General features: G+C 34.8%; 1 protein-coding gene across 1 annotated transcript in view; it reads right to left on the reverse strand.

Annotated features, from left to right (window-relative positions):
- LOC105310048 (leucine-rich repeat-containing protein 9) overlaps positions 1-23,558 on the reverse strand; it is an 82,161-nt gene extending 58,603 nt beyond the window's left edge. The window contains exons 1-11 of the mRNA XM_023526702.1: positions 23,396-23,558; positions 17,816-17,817; positions 16,589-16,670; positions 16,082-16,300; positions 14,999-15,139; positions 14,435-14,498; positions 14,052-14,122; positions 10,876-11,058; positions 8,359-8,514; positions 5,679-5,875; positions 4,647-4,778 (exon numbers count right to left, since the gene is read on the reverse strand). Of these exons, the coding sequence (XP_023382470.1) occupies positions 4,647-4,778; positions 5,679-5,875; positions 8,359-8,514; positions 10,876-11,058; positions 14,052-14,122; positions 14,435-14,498; positions 14,999-15,139; positions 16,082-16,300; positions 16,589-16,636 (1,211 nt within the window). The 5' untranslated portion in view covers positions 16,637-16,670; positions 17,816-17,817; positions 23,396-23,558. The remainder of the gene's footprint in view (positions 1-4,646; positions 4,779-5,678; positions 5,876-8,358; positions 8,515-10,875; positions 11,059-14,051; positions 14,123-14,434; positions 14,499-14,998; positions 15,140-16,081; positions 16,301-16,588; positions 16,671-17,815; positions 17,818-23,395) is intronic.
- Positions 23,559-24,437: the final 879 nt, after the last annotated feature.

A 24,437-nucleotide genomic window follows, 5' to 3' on the forward strand; every position in this document is an offset into this window, starting at 1 on the left:
GCTTGATGAAAGCAGGAACTATGTCCTATCTGACTTTCATCCCTAGCATCTAGCATAAAATCTGGCCCATAGTAGCAACTCAGCAGTTAGATGCTAAGCAAGTGAACAAAATAGAAAAGGTCCAAAGATTAATATGATGCAGTGTCTGTCTTCATTGAGTTTATCACCCAATGGAGAGGAAAAATAAAGGGAAAAGTATAAGCAACATTATAATAGAGTATAAGATAGGAGAGAAATAACTCAGTGCTATGAAGACTCAAAAGAATAATAATAATGACTATATCTGATGACGATGACAAGAAAATTCTTCACAAAAGAATGAGTCCTGATGTCAGTAAGTTTTGACAGGCAATGAGATAGTGAGGGCAAGGGACGCAAAGCATTCTGGGTCAAGGAAGCAGAACAATCAAAGCCACTTACTGGGTGTACTCCAGGAGCAGTGAGGCACACACACCATGGCTGACTCTGAAGGGATTTGAAGGGAATTAGGATAGTTTGGAGAACATACAGTGAAGGATACTGAACGTCAGGGTGTGAGTTTGAACATAATTTTGAAGGTAAAAGTTGCTATAAGAAGCTTTAGTTTTGTTTTTAACAGAGTCCTCTCTCTGTAGGAAGCATTCTGGCAGGGACCATATGGGAAGCCAATTAGGTATTTTTATGGATTGATTAGCAAATATCTAGTGCCTACTCCATGCCGACAGTGGGCTAGATGTAGCAATTGTCTAATAGGAAGGTTGTGAGGGCCTGTGTGCGGGTGATTTGGGTCACAATGGAGGAGGGAATGAATGCAAGAGACATTATGGAAGAGAACCAGTGGGTTTTGGCCTGATTAGATGTGAGACGAGGGAGAGAATGAAATCAAGAATGGCTTCAGTGTTTGTTGAGTCTCCATGACTGAGAAAAGGTAGTGCCATTAACAGGTATGGTGGAGTCAGAAGGAAGGAGTGATTTATGGGCAGGAATAAGAAAACAAAAATATAAAAATTAAAAATGAAGTATATTTTCGCATTACCTTGTCTATTCCTAGCAGTAATCTTTTGTGATAGATCTTTATTTTTCTCATTTTTACAGATGAGGTTCAGATGGGTTAAATAACTGCTTTATGACTATGCAGATAGAATTTGAACCTAGGTTTTCTGACTAATCCTACTGTATATTTTATTACTTCATAGCCTAGTTCCCTTTGGAACGTGTTTAGTTTTCCTTGCCAGTTGGCCCTCCTGCTAGAAATGTCTAACAGGGAGAAATTCAGGACTGGAATAAAGGAGAGAGATTATAACTATTTTTTGAAAGTGCAGGAAATAGAAGAGACTGGCAAGGATGAGTGTAAAAAGAAAATAGAAAATGTCTAAGTACAAAAAACAAGAGAGGTGAAGTTACAAGGAAAGAATGGTTAACAGGCATCAAGTACTGTAAAGGTTAAGAGAGTGAGGGTCCCTCATTTCTTAGGGTCACTCATTAGTGGGACCTGAATGTGTGAACATTCACAGTGACGATATACGTCATTGACTAAGATATTCAGTTACGCAGGGAGATGCCTTAACATTCATTAGTATATAGATGATGTAGTCATTTAGCAAATGTAGAATGCACATGTTTTTAAATTTCTGGAGTTTAATAACAACCTATTAAAATGCATTTCAAAATCTTAAACAACTGTTTAATCAATACCATTAAATGATTTGCTGACTGAAACCAATATTAGTATAAAACAAAAAGTTTATGCTGCTATAGCTCCCTGAAACAGTATGGCATGAAATCTTTATATATAGTTAGATTAATTACTGAAAGTCATTATATACACAAAACTGAAACTGTTAAGTTAGTATCTACAAAATGATACAGAAACTTAAATTAGTAGTTGTGAATCCAGCCAGCCCAATGCTAGATGTTATGACTTATAAGGCACATGAGACATTGTATCTGTCCCCAAGGAGCTTATAGAGTCACTTATATATTGCCTTGTGGTTCTTTAGACTTATTTCTTTAAATTGTAAATGTCTTGTATCTATAATTTGGTTGAAAGCTTTTCAAGCACAAAGACATCATCTTTGAAGCTCTGGAGTCTCCATATGATAAATGTCATCTGATGACAATGGGTAACTCAAATTGGTAATATATTGGTAACACATTGGTAAAAAATATGACTACAATGGTAATGCTATAGTGGCAACAATCTATTAAACAAGCAAGGATCTATAAAACAGGACTTTTAAAAAATGACAAATATAGCCCTTTTCTTTCATAAAAGAAATAAAGCTAAGAAATATTGAATGATATACAATTAGAAATCTGCAATTCTCTTTTGATAAAGAAATAAACAAAGGCTATTTTGATAGAAAACTTTTATACAGGTATACCCTGCTTTTTGAAAGTTTATTTTACGCTGCTTCATTTTTACAAAAGACCTACATTAGTTAGTGTCTGTTTTTGCTAACCAAAAGAAATTTGAAGATTTTCACTTTACAAAAAAAGATGAAAAATAAATAGCATTCAGCATTTGCTTTGCAGTGAGCTGTATAGAGGCTGCATGCACTGGTAAGTGAAACTACGCTGTACTTATGTTATTTCTACTTTATATAGGATCTGCGTTTATCATATAATTCCTGCTTTTACCATATATGTTAGTGTTATTTTAGGTTTTATGTGTTAGTTGGTATGTTGTGGTAGGTTACTTTTTAGGTCTGGGAATGCTCAAAAAGTCTTCCCATATAAGTCAATAGTAATTGCTTCTTCACTCTCTACCATTTCTGTTTAAGAAAGAATTCACAGGAACGCTGTACTTCAGAATAGCATAGAAACCTGTTTGTGAATGCTAGCTCTACTCCAGTACTTTTTATTTAAATGCTAAATCATTGGCTTTAAAAATATTAAGAAAAGAGAAATCAGTGCTTAAATAAAACTACTAGAAATGTAGTGGACAGAGCAATTTAAAGCACTTTAGTCATTATTTCTTAACATACATAAGCAATCAGAGCTAAGGTGGCTAAGCTTGCAGTACGCTAAAAGTAAAAAACAGTCCTTGAAATTCTGCCAACGTATATTTGATTTTTTCCTTAAAATGGATCAAGGTTATTCTTATTAAAACCAAATAAACAATTGGTAATGTTTATCAAATTCCATCAAAGCGATCTAATTTACTATCAGGCTGTCATAGTTACCTAAATGGCTTCTTAGTCATTGCTTTTACATATTTTTTTCCCACTAATATACTTGTTTTGTAAAGAGCCCACTTTATGATAAGTTAAAAAGAAAAAATATAACAAAAATAATTCTGTTAAGATTGAGTAAATATAAGTGAAAGACTGAAAAATTGTTCATGCATCTTGCAGAGTGACACCATTCAATTTTTGCACTTGAAAAATCAAGGCCTCTACTTGTTTACATGGGAACTAGGATGAATACCTTTTATATCTTTGTATATAAAATCAAGTATTGTGGTTAAGCAAACAGTAGTAACTGCTGGGCAAATGGATGTGTTTATACAGAACAAAGTATTTTAAAAGGTCTCTTTCTTCCTTGGCTAGAGCTCCTCACCCTTGTCCACCAAAGTACTCTCAAGGCCCTTGAGAAGCTTTTACTCACAGAGGTGAGGAAGAGCCACATCTAATAGAAATCAGGGACTCAGTTTAAAGTACCCCGTAACAATCATACACTTTTCTTTCTAAAAGGTTAATGCAAATTTTGCATTTCACTCCATTAAAAAAATCAGAATTTATTTCAACACTATGAGTAAAATCATCCCTTGGGTGATAGATGAAGTCCATTCTATAGCTTTACGTTTCTTCACATACCCAAGTTTGCCATATATGCTTCTAGGGTTTTGGGCAATCTTTGGCTTGTTCATGGGCTTCTCAATTTTGAGAAAATGACTGCAGAAATGTGAAATAATTAGTAATATTTTTCTGCAAAGGCTTTCTTTTCTTAAAGGATAATTTTTTTTTTTTTTTTTTTTAGTTGTATCTTCTAGGTGAGGCAATACAACCGCTTCCTTGTGTCTCCCAGAAGGCCTTGATTCTGAAGCATGGATGCCTGCTTCTGTTTCTGGTGGCTCTCTCCATTTTTCCCTAAATGGACTTTTCACCTGGATTCTTGGTTTTTAAATGCATGCCTTATTTTAACTTGTAGAGTCTATGTGCACCTTGACTCTAGCTAGCTCTAGACAACTTGGTTTGACTTTGATCATGGAACCTCCAGGAAATTTACTAGGCAGCCTTCTCTGGTGTTGGCAACATGCTGTTGCCCGTCCTCCTTTGACATTCCATCTCTGTTCTAACTTCTCACCCAATATTCAGGATCCAGGGCTATATCTGGTCCAGAAACAAACAGTATAAATGTACATAAAATTAATACTGAACCATGAACTTCTAAATTATATTCTGCTCTTGGGCTAAGGAAAATTGGGTAAAGAGCAATGAAATACCATTAAGATGTTTTTAAGGTTAGCTCATGGCAATGGTGTAAACAGAAAACGGATAGGTAGTAAAGCAGGTAACTGCCAATTTTCAGTGGATGCATATTCTATATGAGAAGTGTTCTGAAAATGGGACCGTTTAAAATTTTTATAAATTGATATTTTGGTTGATGATTGTAAGCACTTAAAATTATTTTTAAAGCTATAACTAAATTTCAAACAGATTTACCAGTCATCAGCTCGGGTGCCTTCTTCAAAATGGATATTTCCCACAGTCTCCAACTCAGTTAACAAAAATGGGATCAATAAGCCATGACTTTTCTTTTTTTGCTTTACTTCAGTATGATAAATTGCTTCAATTCTAATTAAGAAAAAAAAAATAAAGCTATTAAAATGATCTAAAAATCACACTAAAAACTATGTCAATTTTTTTTTTTTTAATATAAGGCTTTTGTCATTGAATACAGAAAGCTTTGTGTTAACAGTTAAACCATGAAAAAATCATTCTACTTTTGGCAATTAAAATCATCTCAAATTTTGTTAACCTCAGAATAAGTGAATGTTAGAAGATTCTCTAGCTCCACCACATATGGTTCTCAGATTTTAGACAAGTCACAACATTTTTATGCTTCTGTTTCTCAGTAAAATGGCAATATTAATAGTACCTACACCTGAATAGGCTTTTTTTGAGGATTATATGCAGAATGCACATAAAGCTCTTAGCAAAGAGTTTGGCACAGAGTAAAAACTCAATAAATGTTAGCTGTTATTCTGTTAGTATTATTACAGGACAAACTAACTTATCCTCTTGGTGCCTCAGTAAATAAAAAAATTTGCAGTACTTACTAGTCTTCTTGCTCTATGTTTCTAGTTGATACTTAACCTGAGTTTGTTTCTACATGATTCCAGACAACTGTGTATGTGCTTTGCCAGTCTCATTTATGTCTTTTATTTTTTGCATTGGTAGCAGCTAATGTTAAAAAAAAAAACACTGATGTTTTTAGTTTGCAGACACTAGCGATGTGACAGGAAGCCACTCAGGGGAAGTTCACTGTTACTAATTTAGTATTGCCTCTGTAAAAAACTGTATACCAAGTTTGAACCAATGATGTCTATCATACTAGGAAACAGATTTCATATTTCATTCAATATGGTAATTCTTTCCACTCCTGAAGCAGGGAAATGAGCTCAACCGATGGCCCAGAACATTCTATTCTCTCATGTTTCAAGTTTGAACGACTAGAGAATTCATTAAACATACTCATCTAGTTTTTTGTTCCAGAATGTTACCCTTTCATTCAAAGCATTTAGTTTGGTCACTATCTTCTGTTGAAGGCTCAGTTCTTCTGTGACAGTTTCATCGTTCTTTGATTTGTCAAGCTCGGTTACTTTATTGTTATTGGATCTCTCACTGTGCCCTTTGCCAGATCCCCTGAGTTCAGATAGTTCCCGTTCCAACTGTTGAAATCAATGTACCAGAAAGCAAAATCTTTTAGTCTACTTTATTAAATGTATAGTTAATTTAAATTATCAAAGAAGAAATCTAGATAACAAATAGGCCAAACTTTATAAAAACAGAGCCAGCATAGGATTATAACTTTGGTACAAGTTCAGTCAGCTAATTTTTCTTGACCAAGTGAAAGACAATCTTAAACATTTCAATTGTGGCAGTTATCTCAACTGAAAATGAGAAAAACAAAGAAATAGGTTTTTACATATTACTGATGAGTTTGCTTCTTTTAAAGCCAAAGAAAAATTATAATAAATTCTGGTTTGGGTATAAATAAAATATTTAAACTCTAAAGAATGTGACTTTTATCACACCTACTTTTCAATTTTTCAAAAATTTTCAACTACTTTGGTATTCTGGGAAAAATTAATCATAAAAAATAACACAAAACATGTACATAGGGGTGCACATTTTTCCTTTTGCCTCAGTCTCTTCTATGGCTCAACATAGCAATGTCTTTATTTAAAATTTTTACATTTGGGTGTTTTTCATTCATAATAAACTTTTTTGCATTATTTATATTTTTAAAAATATTGCATTAAGTATGATTTATCTCGATTACTGAGGTTTTGGGCCCTCCTTTAAATTTTGGGCCCAGGGCAACTGTTTCACTTGCCTTATTGGAATCCCAGCCTTGTAGGATTTAAGGATAAATTATACTATACATGGAGCGGTGTATATAAATAAAAATTTACTAATTTCCTTTATTCTCTCTTTATAATGGCTATATCCGAACTATTAAAAAACAAATTAAGCATATTTATAAAAAATGTCTGTAGCATATATATTCTATACTATTATTTTTCACATTTGCAGGTTTTACTTAATACACACATTTGCACATGAAAATGGCATATATAAAATGATTTCCATATATGGGTTTTCCTGTGATTTTTATTTAAATAAATAATTTAAATTTTGTTAATGTTTTACTTTAAGAATATCTTTCCGATTATAATAAGCATTTAAATCTCCTTGTTTTAGAAAGAATATTAAATATCTTTTTAAAACTTGATTTTTAATGGCCACATACTATTCTATTTTAAGAATGAATAATTTCTTATCTTTCGTTACACATTTAGGTAGTTTCCAATTTTTTGTTGTTACTATTAGTACAATGGTGAATGTCCTTATGTATAAATATTTATTAAATCTTTAGAATAGACTGTTAGAAGTAGATTTACTGAGGCAAAGGCTATGAGCATGTTTAAGCTGTTAATATATGATCGAATTACACTCCCATCAGTGGTGTAATAGTGTCATGCCCATCTTCGTGGTTCTGAGTACTATCATGTGTTATGCTTTGATAATTTTACAGGTGAAAATGGTTGTCTGTCATCTTAATTCACGTTCAGAAATTAATAATCAGGTTGAGCTCTTTTTTCAAATGTTTACTAGTCACTTTTTATTTCTTCTTTTGTAAAATGATAATGTATATACTTTGCTCAATTTTTCTATTTTTCTATTTGTTTTTTGTCTTGTTTTATTTATGAGTATATTTATACTAAGGATATCGTGTATATCCATCAGTTTGTTGAAAACAATTTTTTCAGATCGTCGTTTGTTATTTTCATTAATGATGCTTTTAGTACATAAGCATTTTACTTTTTTATAAATCAAATCTATACTCTTCTCCTTTGTGACTTCTACTATTTCTTTGATTTGGCAGGCTGAGATCACTTAAATATTAATCTATATATTTTTCAATTTTTTCATGTTTTCATTTTTACATTTAACTCTTTTTTCTCCACTGGTGTTTACTTTTAGTAAGATATAAACTAACAATCCAATTTTCCTACTCCCAATTAGTTTGACTATTTTTTGTAACACCATTTGTTGAATAACTCATTATTTTCTCATACTTATATATATATATATATATGTTTTTATATATACAAAGTTCTTTTTTGAGGTAAATAATGCTTAATTTTTTAGGGTCTACTTTTTTGTAAAGGAAATCTAATTTATTATAAATAAAAAGCACACATAATATAACTACTAAAGTATAGCTTGATATAAAGTTCCTACCTTGTTGTATGCCTTAATAATAGTAAAGAGATATTTTAGCACTTTCGACAAGAAAATGAATTTTGAGCACAACCTACTGGTATCTAATAAAAATGCAACCTAAATAAGTCTAACAGATCTCTGTAACTCTCTGAATCATACTGAATTATTAATACAGCTTTAAAAAAATTTTATATATCAACAAGCCTATACCTTTTTGAACGGAAGATTTCTAAGCACAGAATGAAACTTAGTTAAGCACCTGGAATCAAAATATTTTTGGGACAAGCTTGACTTGAAATTCAGTATTAATAAAAAAATATATGTATATGTGTAAACATATATAAAATTAAAAGATAATGCTATCTTATCTGCCAGTTTTCTTAAGATGTGGCCATTGGAAGTTTATAGTATCAAATCTTACATTTTTTTTCACGAAGCTGAATAATTTTATTCGTTCTTCTGGCAACTTCTGTAATTTACATTTTCGATCGTTCAGTTTGTCAAGGTCTTCATTGAGATGCCTTTGAATAGTTTTTATCCGCATATTGTAATACATTATTTTTTTCATTGCTGTGGTCTAAAAGTGAGAAAACCAAAAGATTAGCTGAAGTAAAAAACATAGGAAATTATTGGTGGAATGATATGAGTGGGATACATTCTATATAACAATTTGAAAGTTTTGTATGCTCAATTACTAGTGATGATGGTTGAAATGATAATGGCTATACAGAGTTCTATATTTAAACTTAATAAGCAAAATATAAAATTTGAAAGATTTTCTTTGTGGATAATGTTCTAAATGTGAAGCATATTCATATTTATTTCCAGGACAGCAACATAGACTACCGACAGAATTTAATTTACAAAATAGTATCATTTAGCTAATGAGGCAATACTACTAAAGCTTTAATGCTACCAAATATATAACTACATTTTTCCTATTGGTTAATTTAGGGAAAAAGTAAAGAAATTAAAAAGAATTAAAAGCAAACATAACATTATTTTATTTTATTTTTTAATGCCTACAGCACCTGTTACTCCTAGTTGGCCTCCCATCCAAATACTAACTAGACCCGACCCTGCTTAGCTTCTGAGATCAGACAGGTATCATGGCATTAGATCAAATGTAACATTATTAAACTCAGCTTTTAAAATCATAGCTAACAATAAGATTTCTATTTTATTGTATTTTTATTTTACTTTTTAAATTAAATTTATTGGAGGGACATTAGCTAATAAAATTATATAGATTTCAAGTTTACAATTCAGTAATTCATCATATTGCATTGTTTTCACACCCAAAGCTAAATCTTCTCTCCCATATATTTCACCCCCTTTATGCTTATCTGCTTCCTCTCCTAACCCCCTTCCCTCTGGTAACCACTAAACTGTTATGTGTGTCTATGAGTTTTTGTTTGTTTGTCATGTTCATTTGTTGTATTAGTTTAATATTCCACATATGAGTGAAATCATATGGTTTTCTACCTTTCTGTCTGACTTATTTCACTTAGCATGATAATCTCAAGATCCATCCATGTTGTCACAAATGTCAGTATTTCATCTTTTCTTATGGCTAAGCGATATTCCATTGTACGCATGTACCACGTCTTCTTTATCCAATCATCTACTGAAGGGATACTTCAGTTGTTTACGTGTCTTGGTCATTGTGAATAATGCTGTAATGAACATCATGTGCAGGTATCTCTACAGATAAATATTTTCAAATTTTGGGGGGTAGATTCCCAAAAGAGGGATTGCTGGATCATATGGTAATTATTATTTTTTCAAATATCTAAAAGGATGCTCTAAATGAACTTGTTTTAGATTGAGCAAATTACTAAATTGTCAACCTAATCCATTTATCTTGAATTCATTAATACCAATGGATGCAGTTGTTAACAAGTCTATGATGATAAATTGATTAAATCTGCCATTAAGAAATATAATAGCTAAATGGTGCTTACAAATTACATTAGTCAAAATGAACAAGTTGAGAAGAAAATACATCAGATGCACTTTTAAAATGTGCCCAAGTTTTAACTGTTTATCTGAAATAATAGTTTTTTTTTTTTTTAAATCAGGAAATCTGTACCTCAGATAAGTTGCAAGGCTTGTACACTGTTCTGGACATATATTTCCTATAGATGCAGGTTCTTGTTATGTGATTTATCTGGTAGAGAGTGGACAGTCTAGATCTCAACAGAATTATTTGGCATAAAAGATAGAATAGAAACAAATATATTGGATGGTAAACTGAATGAAGAGATGGGGGAAGGGGAGTGGTTCACTGGACTGGGTAGAGAAGGAAAAATATAATGTGGAAAGACTATTAGTAAACATGGTGGCTCCCTGTGAAATTACAGATGTTTGGTGGCATGTCAAAGTAGCCCCTTTACTGGGAGGTTCACCATCAGTGGCAGTCAAGGTATAGTTCTCTTCAAGATTTTGGAGATATTCAAGACTTTGGCAGTGTGGGTGGTTTCACTTATACTTCAAGGGAACTCCAAACCTTCTTTAATTAGATTAAAAGTGACCTAATCCTGGCATACTGCCACCAACCATGGATAATTTCTAATTTTGATATGTAATATTCCAAATAAGGAGAGGTTATATTTATTTCCTTTCTACTTTATTTAGGCTTTATTAATTTTGGTATATATAGTACTAGTTCAGTTATTCTTAACACTGATGATTTTCAGATTTCCTTCTTTTAGTTTTGTATAAATGAAAATGTTTTCCTATTATTTCACCTTCTAATATTGCCATCAAAATTGAGATCCTAGTACTGTTATTATTTGTATATATTTGTGTGAAATATGCAGTTCATTGGGGCAAAAGTAGTATTGGTGACAAGATACTACTACCTACAATATGTGGACACAACCAGAAATAAGCAGTTAAACTTAAGTCACAGATACCTGATTAGGGTTGCACTTACATCTGCCAGTTCCTTGATTGACTTTGCTGACACATCAAATGTGTCAAGTCTTTGAAGGCAAGGCAAGTGATACAGCACATGTGTGGAATAATTACACAGCAGACAAACTGGATTGGTTTTGTACTGAGGATCATTCAGAGATAAATCCTTTAAGTGACAAAGCTTGGTTAAGTTAGTGAGGTCCTAAAACAATAGCAGTAATAATATTCAATTAATTAATTGCAGCTGTCCATTTCTAAAAGAGGCTTCTGAACACTTAAGATCATGCATTCTAATTATGTACTTAAATATGTTAAAGTGAGATAGATAAAATGTTTTCCTCTAATGAAAAACATGCTAAATACATGAATAGCATAGGTCTTCAGTAATTAAATATAGACTATATAACTAGGCATTTTAAATGCACTTAAAAAAAAAAACAGAGAATATTTACTAAACTATATATTCCAACTGGAACCTTGGAACCAGTCACTTGAGCACATTTATTCCTTTAGCCAACATTTCCTCCTCTGCACAGATCTTTTCTACTGCTCCTACTGTATCTGTAGGTCTCCTACTTTCTTCACCACCATTCCCTGCCCTTACCACCTAGGAACACTGCTCGCCATTTTCTTCAGCCTCCAGATCTGCTCTTCTCATCAGAGGCTGTGGGACCCCTGCTTTGTTGGAATCATCAGCGAATTCCTGATTTTTAGTTATTTAAAAAATATTTTTGTTTTTTCTGTAAATGCCTTTTTTGCCTCTAAAAGACAACTGAAACCTAGCTTTCTCCTGAGAGCTTTGTTTTTGCTCACAACCTTTGGAGGAGGAGGGGTTGATAATACACTTCCAGTTTGTTTCTCCTTAACCATTTTTATCCTGAAGTTTAAGTCCTCTTTACACCTTCCTTTATTTGGCATCTGGCTCTTGCTTCTTCCTATTTAAACTCTAACATTTTATGTTTTAGCCATACTGAACAACTTGAAGTTTCAGAATGTGCCAGACCCTATCTTATTTTTAGAACTTCACTTATGCTGCTGCCTTTGAGTGGACAGTGGACTGGACTTCACCCCATTTTACCTCTTAATCTGTCAAGACTCAATCTAGGAATCACCTCCGGGAGCCTTGTTTCATCTCCCAAGCTTGGGAGAGATGCTCAGGATTCCTAGTTTCTTGAATTTGCCAAGTTCCTTTCTACCACATAGGTCCTTCACACCTTTGCCCCAAATTTCATTCATTAGGAAACTCTTACTCATGTCTCGTATATTAACTTAAACATTACCTCCCATAGTGTTCTGAATTTCTCTTTCATAGCTCCCCCTGACCTCTTTTGCTATTACTCAAATATACCCTTTGATTTCTTTTCTCCATGCCTTTTGTACACATTGTTCTCCCCATCTTAGAATGCCTACCTGCCACTGCCCAGAAGATCATCCTACAATGCCTATTGAAATTCTATCAACCTTTCAAGATTCACATCAAATATTTCCTCTTGATTTTGACCAAGAAAATAAAATTTGTTTAAATTTCTTTTTAAGGTGCTTACAACATTCTGCCTCATTCCACAGATTTTTGGTGTCATATTTTTTTCTGAGTAAAAGAATGCTTATTTTAATACTGATTAATTCAAAATTATTTCTATAGTAAATTTACTTATCTTTATTCAGTATTGTCTAGAGGAAGAGTTATATGTTCCTTTGATCTGACACTGTCAAAATTATGAATACCATGTTTTCATCCATATTATATGCCATAAACATTAAGAATTTTTATGTTTTTTCTCTTTCATTAAAGTGCTTGACAAATGTTTATTGAGATTTATTACATGTCAAGTACTGTTTTAAGCATTGTGCATATAGCAGGGAGAAAAATAGGCAAAGTTCCTGTTCTCATGGAGCTTGAATTCTAGTAAGAGAAGTGGACAAATGCTAAGAGGAAAAATGAAACAGGGAAAGAGTGATGGGAGTACTTCAGGGTGAGAAAGGTAGTATGGGTTGTTGCTATTTTACCTAAATTGGGCGGGAAAGGCATCACTAAGGATATAACGTTTGAACAAAGTCCTGAAAGAAATGAAGAAATGAGCCACGAAAATATATGAGGGAAGAATATTTCAGCAAAGCCCCTAAGGTGAGTGAGTGTGTGTAAGGAATAGTGAGGAGACCATAGTGGCTGGAATGGAGTAAGCAAAGAGGAAAGTGGTAGAAGCTATTGTTAAAGAGACCGGTGGGAGACTGAATTATTTAGAGTCTTGTTGGTCATTGTAAGAACAGGTTTTTACTCTGAAAGAGATAAGAAACCAAGGGAGGGTTTTGAGCAGAAGAATGATTTGATCTGACATATTTGTAAAGGAGTGGGCTGCTATATGGAGAACAGACAGATAGTAGTGAACGGGTAAACAAAGGGAGATCTGTTAGGAGCTTTTTCCTTTCTTTTCTGGTAATGCGGGTTAGAGATGATGGTGTCTTAAATAAGGTTGGTAGTGATGCATGTGGTAAAAAATGGTTAGACTTTGGACATATTCTGAAGGTAGAGCCAATAGATTTTGCTGGTGGATTTGATATGGAGTATGAAGGAATAAGAAGAGTCAAAAATGACTCTAAGGATTTTGGCTTAAGTTACTAGAAGAACAAAGATGCCATTTTGAGAGGTGGAGAAGGCTGCAGGAGGAGAAGGTTTGGTGGAGGGGAAATCAGTTTGAGTTAGGATAGGAGAGGTCTACAGTTTTGGGGAGTTGTTGGGGAAAGTAGAGATATCAATTTAGGAGTAATGAGTAGATAAAAGATATTTAAAGTCACAAGACATGATGAGGTTATTTAGACAATGAAAGCAGATAGATGCTCAGGATTGAAATGAGAAAAGTTCCTGTGATTTACCTGGAGCAGTTTGTTTTTCAGATGTTAGGAGGAGATGAAAAACCAGAAAACTGGAGATATAGCCAGGAAGATTGGATGAAAACTAGAAAGTGTTATCTTAAAGCTAAGTAAATAGTTATTTGTTTGGTTTTAGTTGTGTCATATCATTTGTTTGGTTTTAACAGTGTCAATTTAGTCGGCTAACTCTAAAATTTCCAGCAGTACCGGGTAGTCCAAAATAATTAAATTATTTCTTAAAAGGTGGCTATTTAATCCATTTTCTGCAATAGGATGGTTCATGATCCAGGCTGATAAATAAAACTGAATTATTCCACTTAAACATACCTTAAAAGAACAGATTTGATTACCAGAAAGGTTTAATCTTTCCAGTTGTTCATTGGGATCAAGACATCGACCTTTAATTTAAAAAAACAAGATGAAAGAAAAATTAAATGTCTTGTTTTACCTCCTGTTCCTATCTTGTCACATTTCTGAGTTGTATATGGCCATATCATTTATTGCATATAAATAAGACTAACAGTAACAATGTAAAATTAGTAACCACTGATTAATGGGCAATATTTTCACATTCTATAGTCATAGATTTTGAAATGCTTTGTAAAGATGTCATACAAAAAAGTCTAAAAGAAAGAAATATATAATTTTTATATTGATTAAATAAATATTAGTGTAGCTTTATCTCAAATTCCAAATGAAACAGTACATACCAATGCTGCTTATTAGATTTCCAGCAAGGTTGAGATCATTTAAATTCTTCAAAGTTTGCAAGCCCTAAAAATTTAGATAATATGTAATTTAGGAGAAATAATTAAAATCTATATTTATAAACCATCTGATCAATCTGGTTAGTACTCCAGGTGTTCTGAGCACTGAGCACCTCAATGGAGCCATCTTTGTTCTCTGGAACCTGGAAGGCATTATTGGAGGAGAGGAGGGAGCAGGAAGGGGAGTGGCGAGGAAAAGAGGAGGAGGAATAGGAAAAAAAACACATCACAGAGTGTGTTTCTAATCTTAGGCAAGTTATATATAAAACTTCTCTACACTTCTTTTTTAAAAATCTCCAAAGAAGAAATAACACCTTACCTTTCAGGTTTGATGCGAGGAGTAAAAAAAATAACAATAATGTATATAAAGTTCTCTTAGCTCTTCTTAACAAGAATTAAACAAATCATGACTATTTGGACCCTTGTGCATAATATGATCTTGGACACTGTGGTTTAAACTCCATAGTAGTAATTAACTTTACATATAAATCAATGAAATTATCTTACCTCAATATTTTTAATTGTATTGTGGTTCAGCCAAAGAACCTCCAATCTCGATAATTTCTCTAAATTTTCTATTTTGGAAATTTCATTATAATATAAATACAGTTTTTCTAAATTTCTACATTCTTGAAGACCTTCAATTTTCTGTTAAAAAAAAAAGAGCAGACTGAACAATGTTAGCTTGTTTGTCATTAATCCTTTTAATAAAGTAGATTTTAAGTACGTTTCCTTTTAAAAATCACATATTATTACAAAATTAATGTCCAGTAAAGTGAACTCAATTTTTAAAAGAAAAAACATGTAATCTCTCCACCTAAATACAACTATTTTCAATTTTCATGTTCTCTTTAAATTTTAATTTTATATAGTTATTTTTATATAGTTTTTATAGTTATTTTTATATAGTTATCTATATAATTTTGTGAGTATTTTTTAACTTAAGACTGTCTAAAATGTTTCCATAGTTTTCAAATTATAATATTCAATTATTACAAAATGTTTCATGACATTTATAATCACTTTCTTTAAAACAACTCTATATGTGGCATATTTATATTTCAAAATTTTAGCTATTGTAAATAATATTGCAACAACTAACTTCATGCATACAGTAGTTTTCTGCTTTTGAATTATTTCTCTAGAATAAAATTTACAATAGGGATTTCTGAGTCAAATGGCATGTATCTTTCTTTGGCTCTTTATATATTTCGCAATATTGCTTTTGAATATAAATGTTATTATTTGCACACTACCAATAGTGTTTAAGTAAACTGATTTCATTACTAAGCAATACTGGGTACTATTTGGTCTGATTTGATTACTAAAAAGTAGAATATGTCTATGTTTTAATTCTTTATTATTTTTTTGGTATAAATCTATTTCGATCTTTTGCCCATTTATCTGGTTTTTTTTGTTTGTCTGCTTTACTGGCTAAAGAGTTTTATTGCAATTCATCAGGTATGGTCTCTTCCCTTCCTCCCTCATTTATCTGTACTGATCTGTATCTCAAGCATATAGTTCAATGACTTATGTTTCCAAAACCAATGAATTCAGTATAAAATATTTCTTATAAAGTTATAGACTTACTTCTAGACAGCATTCGGCAATCCAGAGTTCTTTGAGTTGTGCACAAGTCTCTAATCCTGAAATTTCTTTTATATCTTGAGCAACAATTGTGAGACTTGTTAAATTAGGAAATAATGATAATCCGACTATACGTGGATACCCTGAGAAAAACATCTCCAGTTTTGAAGTATCTGATCCTTCTTGTCCAACCATTTCATAAGATAAACCATTGCATAAACACTGTTTTCAAAAAGAAATCAAGTTATTGCCTATTTAAAATAAAAAATGTCTAAAAAATAAAATAATCAAAAAATTATTTTTGCCAATAGAAATTATAAATGGTCGATTGCACTGTTGCCATTTTTTACTCTCACAAGAAGGTAAGTTGTACCATGAATGTGATTTTTCTCTGCTTCCAAAGGTCATGTAGTAGGGGAAATCGTTATGAAAGCTCCAAAAAGGAGTGTAAAAAAGTCCCATTGAATATTCTTGCAAATGTGTTTGAAAAGAAATTTGACTTTGACTTACCAGTTCTTTAACTATTTCTTCTTGGTTTAGGTTTTCACATTCAATCATCTTCCATTAAAAATAAGGGTCATAATAATATTATCTATTAGGGAAAATAAAAAATTGAAATATACACTAGAGTTATGTCATTCCATGTTGAAAGAGACCTTAAAGCTACATAGGTGGAGCTACCTACCCACTTGTGGCTCGAAATCTTCATAGTACAATACTAAATATGTCTGGGCCCCAAGACAGTTCATTCCATCTCTGAAGTTTTCTGTTAGAAAGTTATTTTTTATTCTGAATTTAATTCTGTCTCTCCATAATTCCTTCCCACTTGTTGTCATTCTATCTTCTGGGTTCAAATAAAACAGGTATAATTTTCTTCCACACTGTGAGCCTTTATCACTTGACAAAAATAGTCATCTCTCATCTACATCCTTACCTTGTCCCCAGTTCATGTCTTTCAGTTTTCTAAGTGTACTTAGAGAGCAAAAAAAAGAATCCTCAAGGATCAGCGACATACCTGGCATGGCAATAAATGTTTATTAAAATGAATTAGCCAACTTCTTCATTTGAGATGATATGAACTGATTAATACCTAAATATCATCAATAAAATTTAACCTAGTTTTTCAGTTTTTAATATTTTCATTATATTATTCCAGACATACATTATTTTAAAAATACAGGAATCCTAGTTTTAATGTTATGACATGAAAAGTAAGATGTAGAAATGGTGTATATTGTGATCCCACTTTTTATAGTAATAACCTCCATAGATATAGATATGTGTGTACATGTATATATGTATATGTGTGTGTATGATTTTGCAAGGAGAAAATATGGAAAGATACATACTAAGTTGTTATGAGTTACCTTAGATGCAGGTGAAAGCTGATGTGGTTATAATAGGCATGACAGGTTGGATGGGGTTAGATCTAGGCAAAAATAGAAAAGAAAAAAACCTACGCTTTTTAAAAAGCATGTATAATATTGCATAGTATGAATATATAACTATTTATTCGTTTTACTGTTGATTGACATTTGGAGCTAATTAGTGCTTCTCTGAACATTTTTGCAATTTGGGACATAGGTGCACATTTCTACTGCGTTTATATCTAGGAGTGGAATGAGAAAGAAATGTGTTTCTTCCAACATAGATAATTCGCCCAAACACAATGTTGAGCAAAGGAAGCCACACAATGAATAAATACTACATGACTACATGCATACAAAATTTGAAAACAACTAATCTGTGGTATTAGAAGTCAGGAGAGTAGTTACCTTTTGAGGGTGAGTGACTAGGAGACAAAAGGGAGGCTCTGGAGTGCTGATGAAGATATGTTCCTTAATCAGAGTTCTGGTTAAAGGGATAGGTTCACTTTGAGGAAAAACATTAGATTCCTAAGATTTGTGAAATATATATATGTACATATTTAAATGAAATTTTACTTAAATATCTATTTTAAAAAGCATTTACGTGCTCACTTTTATTCATTTATGCAAAGTAATGTAGGAAATGGGCCATAAAGATACATGGGGAGAGAATATCCCACCCAGCAAGTGCAAAGGCCCTAAGGTAGGTCTATGCTAGGTATATTCAAGGAACGGTGAGGAGACCAGAGTGGTTGGAATTGGGGTAAAACAATGGGGATAGTGGTAGAAGCCTCAGATAAAAACAAATTAAAATCATAAGGCAAAATGATGGGGACTGGTGTCCATGTATTTACCTAACTCCTCTTCCCAAATCCTGCTAGAATAACTAGGGAAATGTGAAAATAAGAAAGAAATATATAGTAGTGTTAGGAAAAGAGCATTGATTGCCAAAAATATTGAGAAAAGTCTTTTGAATGAAAATGAAGCAGACAGCATTGGACTGAGAGAAAAGCCCATCAGTACAGACCAGCCCAAAATTCAATGAACCAGGAAAAGTAATTGTATAAAAGTAGCCTAAAAAACTCCCTAAGCTCAGAGCTGCAGTGATTGGGAAGAGGGTGGTTGTGAACCATTCAAAGGGACCAAATCAAAGGATTTTGAGATCCATATCAGAGTACTACACACAGTCTGTATTTGTACTCAGGCTTTGTAAACAGGGACCATCGTTCACCATGCTGAGTCGAGGAGGGGAAGGAACCCAGCTAGCATCACAAAGAAAAATACAGTCAGAAAATTATCCCAATACACTGGATTATCTGTTCAGTCACTTGCTCATTCATTACTAGATGTATCGAGGGCCTAATATCTACCAGTTGGAGAATGATGAGGTGGGAGGAAAGAGAAGACTTCTCTAATAAGGTTACATTTGGGCAAAGAGCTGGAAGAAATGAGAGAGTGTAAGCTATGAAGAAATCTGGGGAATGCATCCAGGCAGAGGAAAGAACAAATGCAAAAAAAAAAAAAAAAAAAATGAGGTGAGAGTATACTTGGCATGTTTGCAGAATAGCAAGGAAAATGATGTGGATGCAGCACAGCGAGGAAAATGGAGACTGGTAGGATGTGAGGTCAGAGAGGTAATGCAGGGCCAGATCATGTGCTATCTTGTGATCTGTAGGTCTTTGCAAGGATTTTGGATTTTATTATGAGTAAGATGGAAAGCTATATGGAGATTTTGAGTGGAAAAGTAACACAAGTTCCCTTACATTCTGAAAAGGATCACTCTAGCTACTGTGTTGAAAATATGTAGGGGTCAAGGGCACAAGCAAGGAGACAAGTTAAGAGACAGTTGTAATAATATAAGTGGGAGAGGATGGTGGTTGGAGTAAGATAGTAGTAGTCGAGATGGTGAGTAGTTAGATGATGGATCTATATTGAAGGTAATACTGATCACTTCTTCCATGCCTCCCATTGGCAACTGTCTCATACCCCATTCTTGGACAACCCCAAGATATTATAGCATAGGCTGGGCTGTAGGAGTGGCCAGGCAAGGGAGCACTTAGCAAGGAACAATCTGAAAGAATTTAGGCCCTCATCAAGGCCCTTAGATAGATGCAGACCAGTTTTCCCTCCCTAGGCTTTTCTGGATGGCACACCAAGTAAGGGAGGACTTGTAGCAGAAGAGAAGCCCCTGCATTCTGGTTTAATCTCTGTGAACACCAAAGGAAAGCTTGCCTTCTGACTCCCACAGAAGGGGCAAAGCCTCCCCTCAGTACCTCCACAGTGACCAAATGGAGATCTAAGTTATGTAGTCTATATCCAAGATATTTATTTCAGAAGACATTAACTTCCCTTTGTTATTCACTAACTTTCACATATACTTGAGTTTAATTCTGGACTTTCTAATCTGTGCACTGTCTATTCCTATAGTATTATCCTGTTTTAATTACTATGGTTTATATTGGGAATTCTCATCTTATACTATTTTTTGGAAATTTTCTGGCTATTCTTTCATATTTATTTTTCCAAATAAGATTTATGATTATTTTGTACTTGTTTTTTTTAAAAATTCACATAGGGCTTTGAGATTACATTGTAAAGATTAATTTAGGAAGAACTTCCATCTTGAAGGTGTTGAGTCTTCCTCAAGAACAAGGCACAGCTCTCCATTTATTTAAGAAGACTACTTTTTCTTGATAGAGAAATATCCATATTTGGGATGCCAACCTTATCTCTCACTTCGCACTGTTTTCCCTTCATCAATGCCCTCATTTAGGAAAAAATCTCATTCTAATTCAATAGTCAATTAGCAAAACAGAATTTAATTTAGAAACTCCAAATTATATCATTTGAATAATTAAATCTAAATTATGAGAAGCCTGAACTTTCCTGGTACTTATAAGCCTTGTATGCTTTTTCTAGTCACAAGTGGGCTCAAGGCTTCTAGCTAACTTGATTCCATCAGGAGGTATGTCCTGTTAGCCAGCTTTTATCCACTCTCTTATGCTTTGGGAAAGCTTTTCTCAGGGCCTGCCCATCTAATAGACCACAGGGCATCTCTAATCCCTACAGGGAACCAGGAACCATCAGGAGCTTCTATAACTTTCACCTTCAAATCTCAAATCTTGGATTGATTTAATCACTTCTCCTCTCTGCTCTGGAAGAGTTCACATAACCATTGATTTAATCACTTCTCCTCTCTGCTGGAAGAGTTCACATAACCATCATGGGGTTGAAGTCACTACAAATGCTTGACCTCTAACTTCAGCTGGATCTTCAACAACAGATATTTTATATTTTCTCCTTCAACTTCCTTTCTTAGAGAGATTAGGATTAGAGCTATAGATCTGGGACTAACGATTTAGGGATTATTCTAAACTTCCATCACTCTTCTTAAGTTCTCTCTCTCAGCAGATAATCTTGACCCTATCTTCACAGAAAACAATGATGCCATCATATATGCATTCCTTAAATTCCCTTTCCTCTTAAAAATGTATTGCTTTCTCTTTCTGACTTTTGTCTTAGTAAAAGTATTATTTCTCTTGTCCAAAATGAATCTCTCTTCCTGTGTACTGCTCCTATTCTGTTAAGTCTCTTTCAGAACATTGCTCTGTCAAATGTTCATCTTTCTCACTTGTTCCTATATTTTCTTCTCTAGGGTCTCTTTTTTCTCCATATATGAATGTTAGGTTGTCCCTATCTTAAAAAATAAAAATGTTCTCCTGTCCTGTCTTCTGTGGATAGCTTGTTTTTGATACCTTCACAGAAAAACTTGTTTTTGATACCTTCACAGAAAAACTTGTTTTTGATACTTTCACAGAAAAACTAGTAAGTCATTAGCAATACTTCACTCCCTCCATTAAGTTCTCAGCAATCTTACCGGGTCAAGGTCAAAATAATCTTTTACTTGCCAAATACCTGGACATATTTTAGCTCTCAACTTAACTTGACCTTGACATGGCATTTGACAATGCTGATGACTTTTTTTTTTTAGGTTTTCTTCTTTGGTTTGACTTTTTCTCTTTGGCTTCTCTTACTTGTTATTTCAAACGTACTTTTCTGATCAATTATTTCCTTCTTGGTAAAACAAATTATTCATCTTTATCTTCCTCTTTCCTATACAGCAAATCCAAATACCCACATGGAAAGCGACATTTGAATGTGTCACAAGCCATCTCAAATTCAGTATGTTCAAAACTGAACTCATATTTTTCCAACCAGCCTGCTTCTCCTGATTTATGCCTTCTCTTGGTAAAAGACATTGTCTTTCTAATCATTCAAGTCAGAAACCTGGGACTTACCCTCACAAACTCTTTTACTCATTCCCCCTTGTTCACTCACTCATGAAATCCTTCCGCATATACCTCTTACATGTCTTATGAAATTTTTTCCTCTCCATTCCAATTGCCTCTGCCTTAGTTCAGGTCCTCATTGCTTCATCTTAACTGGATGCCTTCCCTATAGTCCCACTTCCCTCCAATCCATCCTCTACACTACTGTGACAGCCAGTCTCCTGAAGGATAAATCTGCTCATGTTAGTCGCCTTAGAAGGTATTCATGAACTCTGCGTTCTGACTCCTGCCTACCTCTCAAGCTCATCAACCGCAAACGCCCCAGAGCACTGGTGACACCTATAGTTTTCTGAACAGGCTGGGATATTTTCTGTACTTCGGCATATGGTGTTTCCCCACCCTAAAATGTCTTTTTCTCTTGACTTTACGCCATTCTCCAAAAATCCTTAAAGATTTAAATTAAAGGTCTTCTGGGCGAAGACTTTTATTTTCTCTCCAGGTGTTATAATCATCCTCTTCTTTGTGACTCTAGTTGAGGCCAGCTTATGCCCTATATACAGCACCTGTCCCACGATATTGTGATGCTTGCAGGTCTTTCTTCCCTACTAGGTTACATGTTCATTGAAGGCAAGGACGATGAATGTATCATAGTGCCTAGCACATACTTGGTATTTGATTAAAAAAAAACAAAACTGTTGAATGGTTTGAATTGTCATAACCACAGAGTCCTTTATGGTATAACAAAGAAATACTTGCTGTACATGACCAGAGTATAGTAATAATTAGAGTGTAAAGGACCGTGTTTTTGTCTACCATGAGAGCTGGGTAGAGTGTCATTCTGAGAAAATCAAATTTCTTTTCTATAAACTGGAAACTCTCTATGGTCAAATTGTTTCTTCCCTTGGGTATAAAGGGATCAGAATCCATTATTATCACTGATGGAGTGAACGCCCTTCCCCACTAGAGGTGAGCAGTATCGAGTTTGGCCAAGGAGCACTTGCTTAGCCCAGTACCTTAACCTGTGCCATAAAAGGCCGCACAAATGGCTGTGGGTCACCCTCCCACTCCTCCTACTCTTAAGCTTTGCTCGATTCACTGCAGACCTCAGATAAAGCCACGTCCTTGTCTCTCATATTATCTCCATTGCACCGTTACCGGGTCCTTTGACTTCAACTTCGCTCCTCTCTTGTCTTCCTCCTGGTGCAGCCAAGACAGAGGGGAGCAAAGACTCCCAGGGTCTGGCAACATGTAATGTATGCCCGAAGGCCATACATACCAGGTGGCAGACACTCACCTTATCCCAGAGAGAGGATGGATTCCGGGTCAATCCAAGACAGAGCAGAGTCCACTCTGACCTCTCAATCCTTGTCTTGCAGCAGCGAGCACGACACCCTCTCCAGCCCCAGACCTGCTGTGTACAGGCTCCCCACAGCGGTTGCCTAGGAAACCCACTCTCAGCCTCCAGCGACCTTGGGGTGGGGAGGGGTATGAAAGGGGCGGGGAAAGCAGAGCCGACCTGTTTCTGGATCACGTGGCGGTAACCTCCAACCAATCAGCAGAGGTAGGGGTCCACCCGGAAGACCCCGCTGGTAGTCCTCAGAAACCGAGTGGTGCTTTCCGCCCTCGGGTCTTCCTGTGCTGGCGCGCGAGTTTTCACCTGCTTTCGCCAGATCCCGAGACTGGAAGCAACGAGTTCTGGGCATGGTGGCGGGGACCTAGTCGTTGCCTCCTCCAGTCCCGGCTCTCTCCCATTGAAAATCTTTGACCCTCGGGGCCTGGAAGCCTGGAGCCTAGACTTGAACACCGAAGTAACGGCGCTCTGATGTCACAATGCGGCCCGACGACCGTGACAGGTCCTGATTACCCGGCGTGGCTTCCCTCTGGCTGCTGGCCACCGCCGCCCTCCTGGAATGTAGATGACCGCCGCCCGAAGCCGCTTAGCGCGGGGCGAGCCTAGTCGAAGGACCGCGCAGGCAAACGAACGCCACGGCGTCCTTAGGGGCAGAGAAGAGATGGGCCCTGCAGAGAAGAGATGGACCCTCCAAGGGTCTTCTTGTTCTCGAGCAGGCTTTCGAGGGCCGTTTAAGCGTTATAAAATGTTCAGGAGGCAAACAATATTTCCAAAATAAAGTAGAATTTAAAGAGGGAAAGGGAGGAACTTTTGAAAGAGTGGGTAGAGGAGCTGAGAAATGAATGAATTTAGACAAGGGCATATCAAAGTAACCGCAGCTCTCCTTTAATTCTCTAGATTCGCACTGTCCAGTTGGGTAGCTACAGCCGCATGTGGCTATTGAACACTTGAAATGTGGCTAGTCTGAATTGAGATATGTTGTAAAATACACATCGTATTTTGAAGACTTAACCACATACACACACAAAAACAAAAACTTTTCATACTGATTACATGTTAAAATAAAATTTTGTTATCTTGGGTTATGTAAAAATGTATTATTAACATTGTTACTTTTCACTCTTTAAAAGCGTTGATTAGAAAAATTTTAATTACATATGTGACATATTTCTGTTGGATGGTGCCACTATATTTTTTGTAGTTCAATTGGTGCGTGTAGAACGCACCAATTAGTGGTTCAGTTGGTCCCTAACTTCCAGGCCACTGACCGGTACCAGTCCCTGGCCTGTTAGAAACCCAACCGCCCAGGAGGAGGTGAGTGGTAGGATCCGGAAGCTACTCAATCTTCATCT

This window comes from Pteropus vampyrus, unplaced genomic scaffold (genome assembly GCF_000151845.1).
Source record: "Pteropus vampyrus isolate Shadow unplaced genomic scaffold, Pvam_2.0 Scaffold15, whole genome shotgun sequence".
Taxonomy (NCBI): domain Eukaryota; kingdom Metazoa; phylum Chordata; class Mammalia; order Chiroptera; family Pteropodidae; genus Pteropus; species Pteropus vampyrus.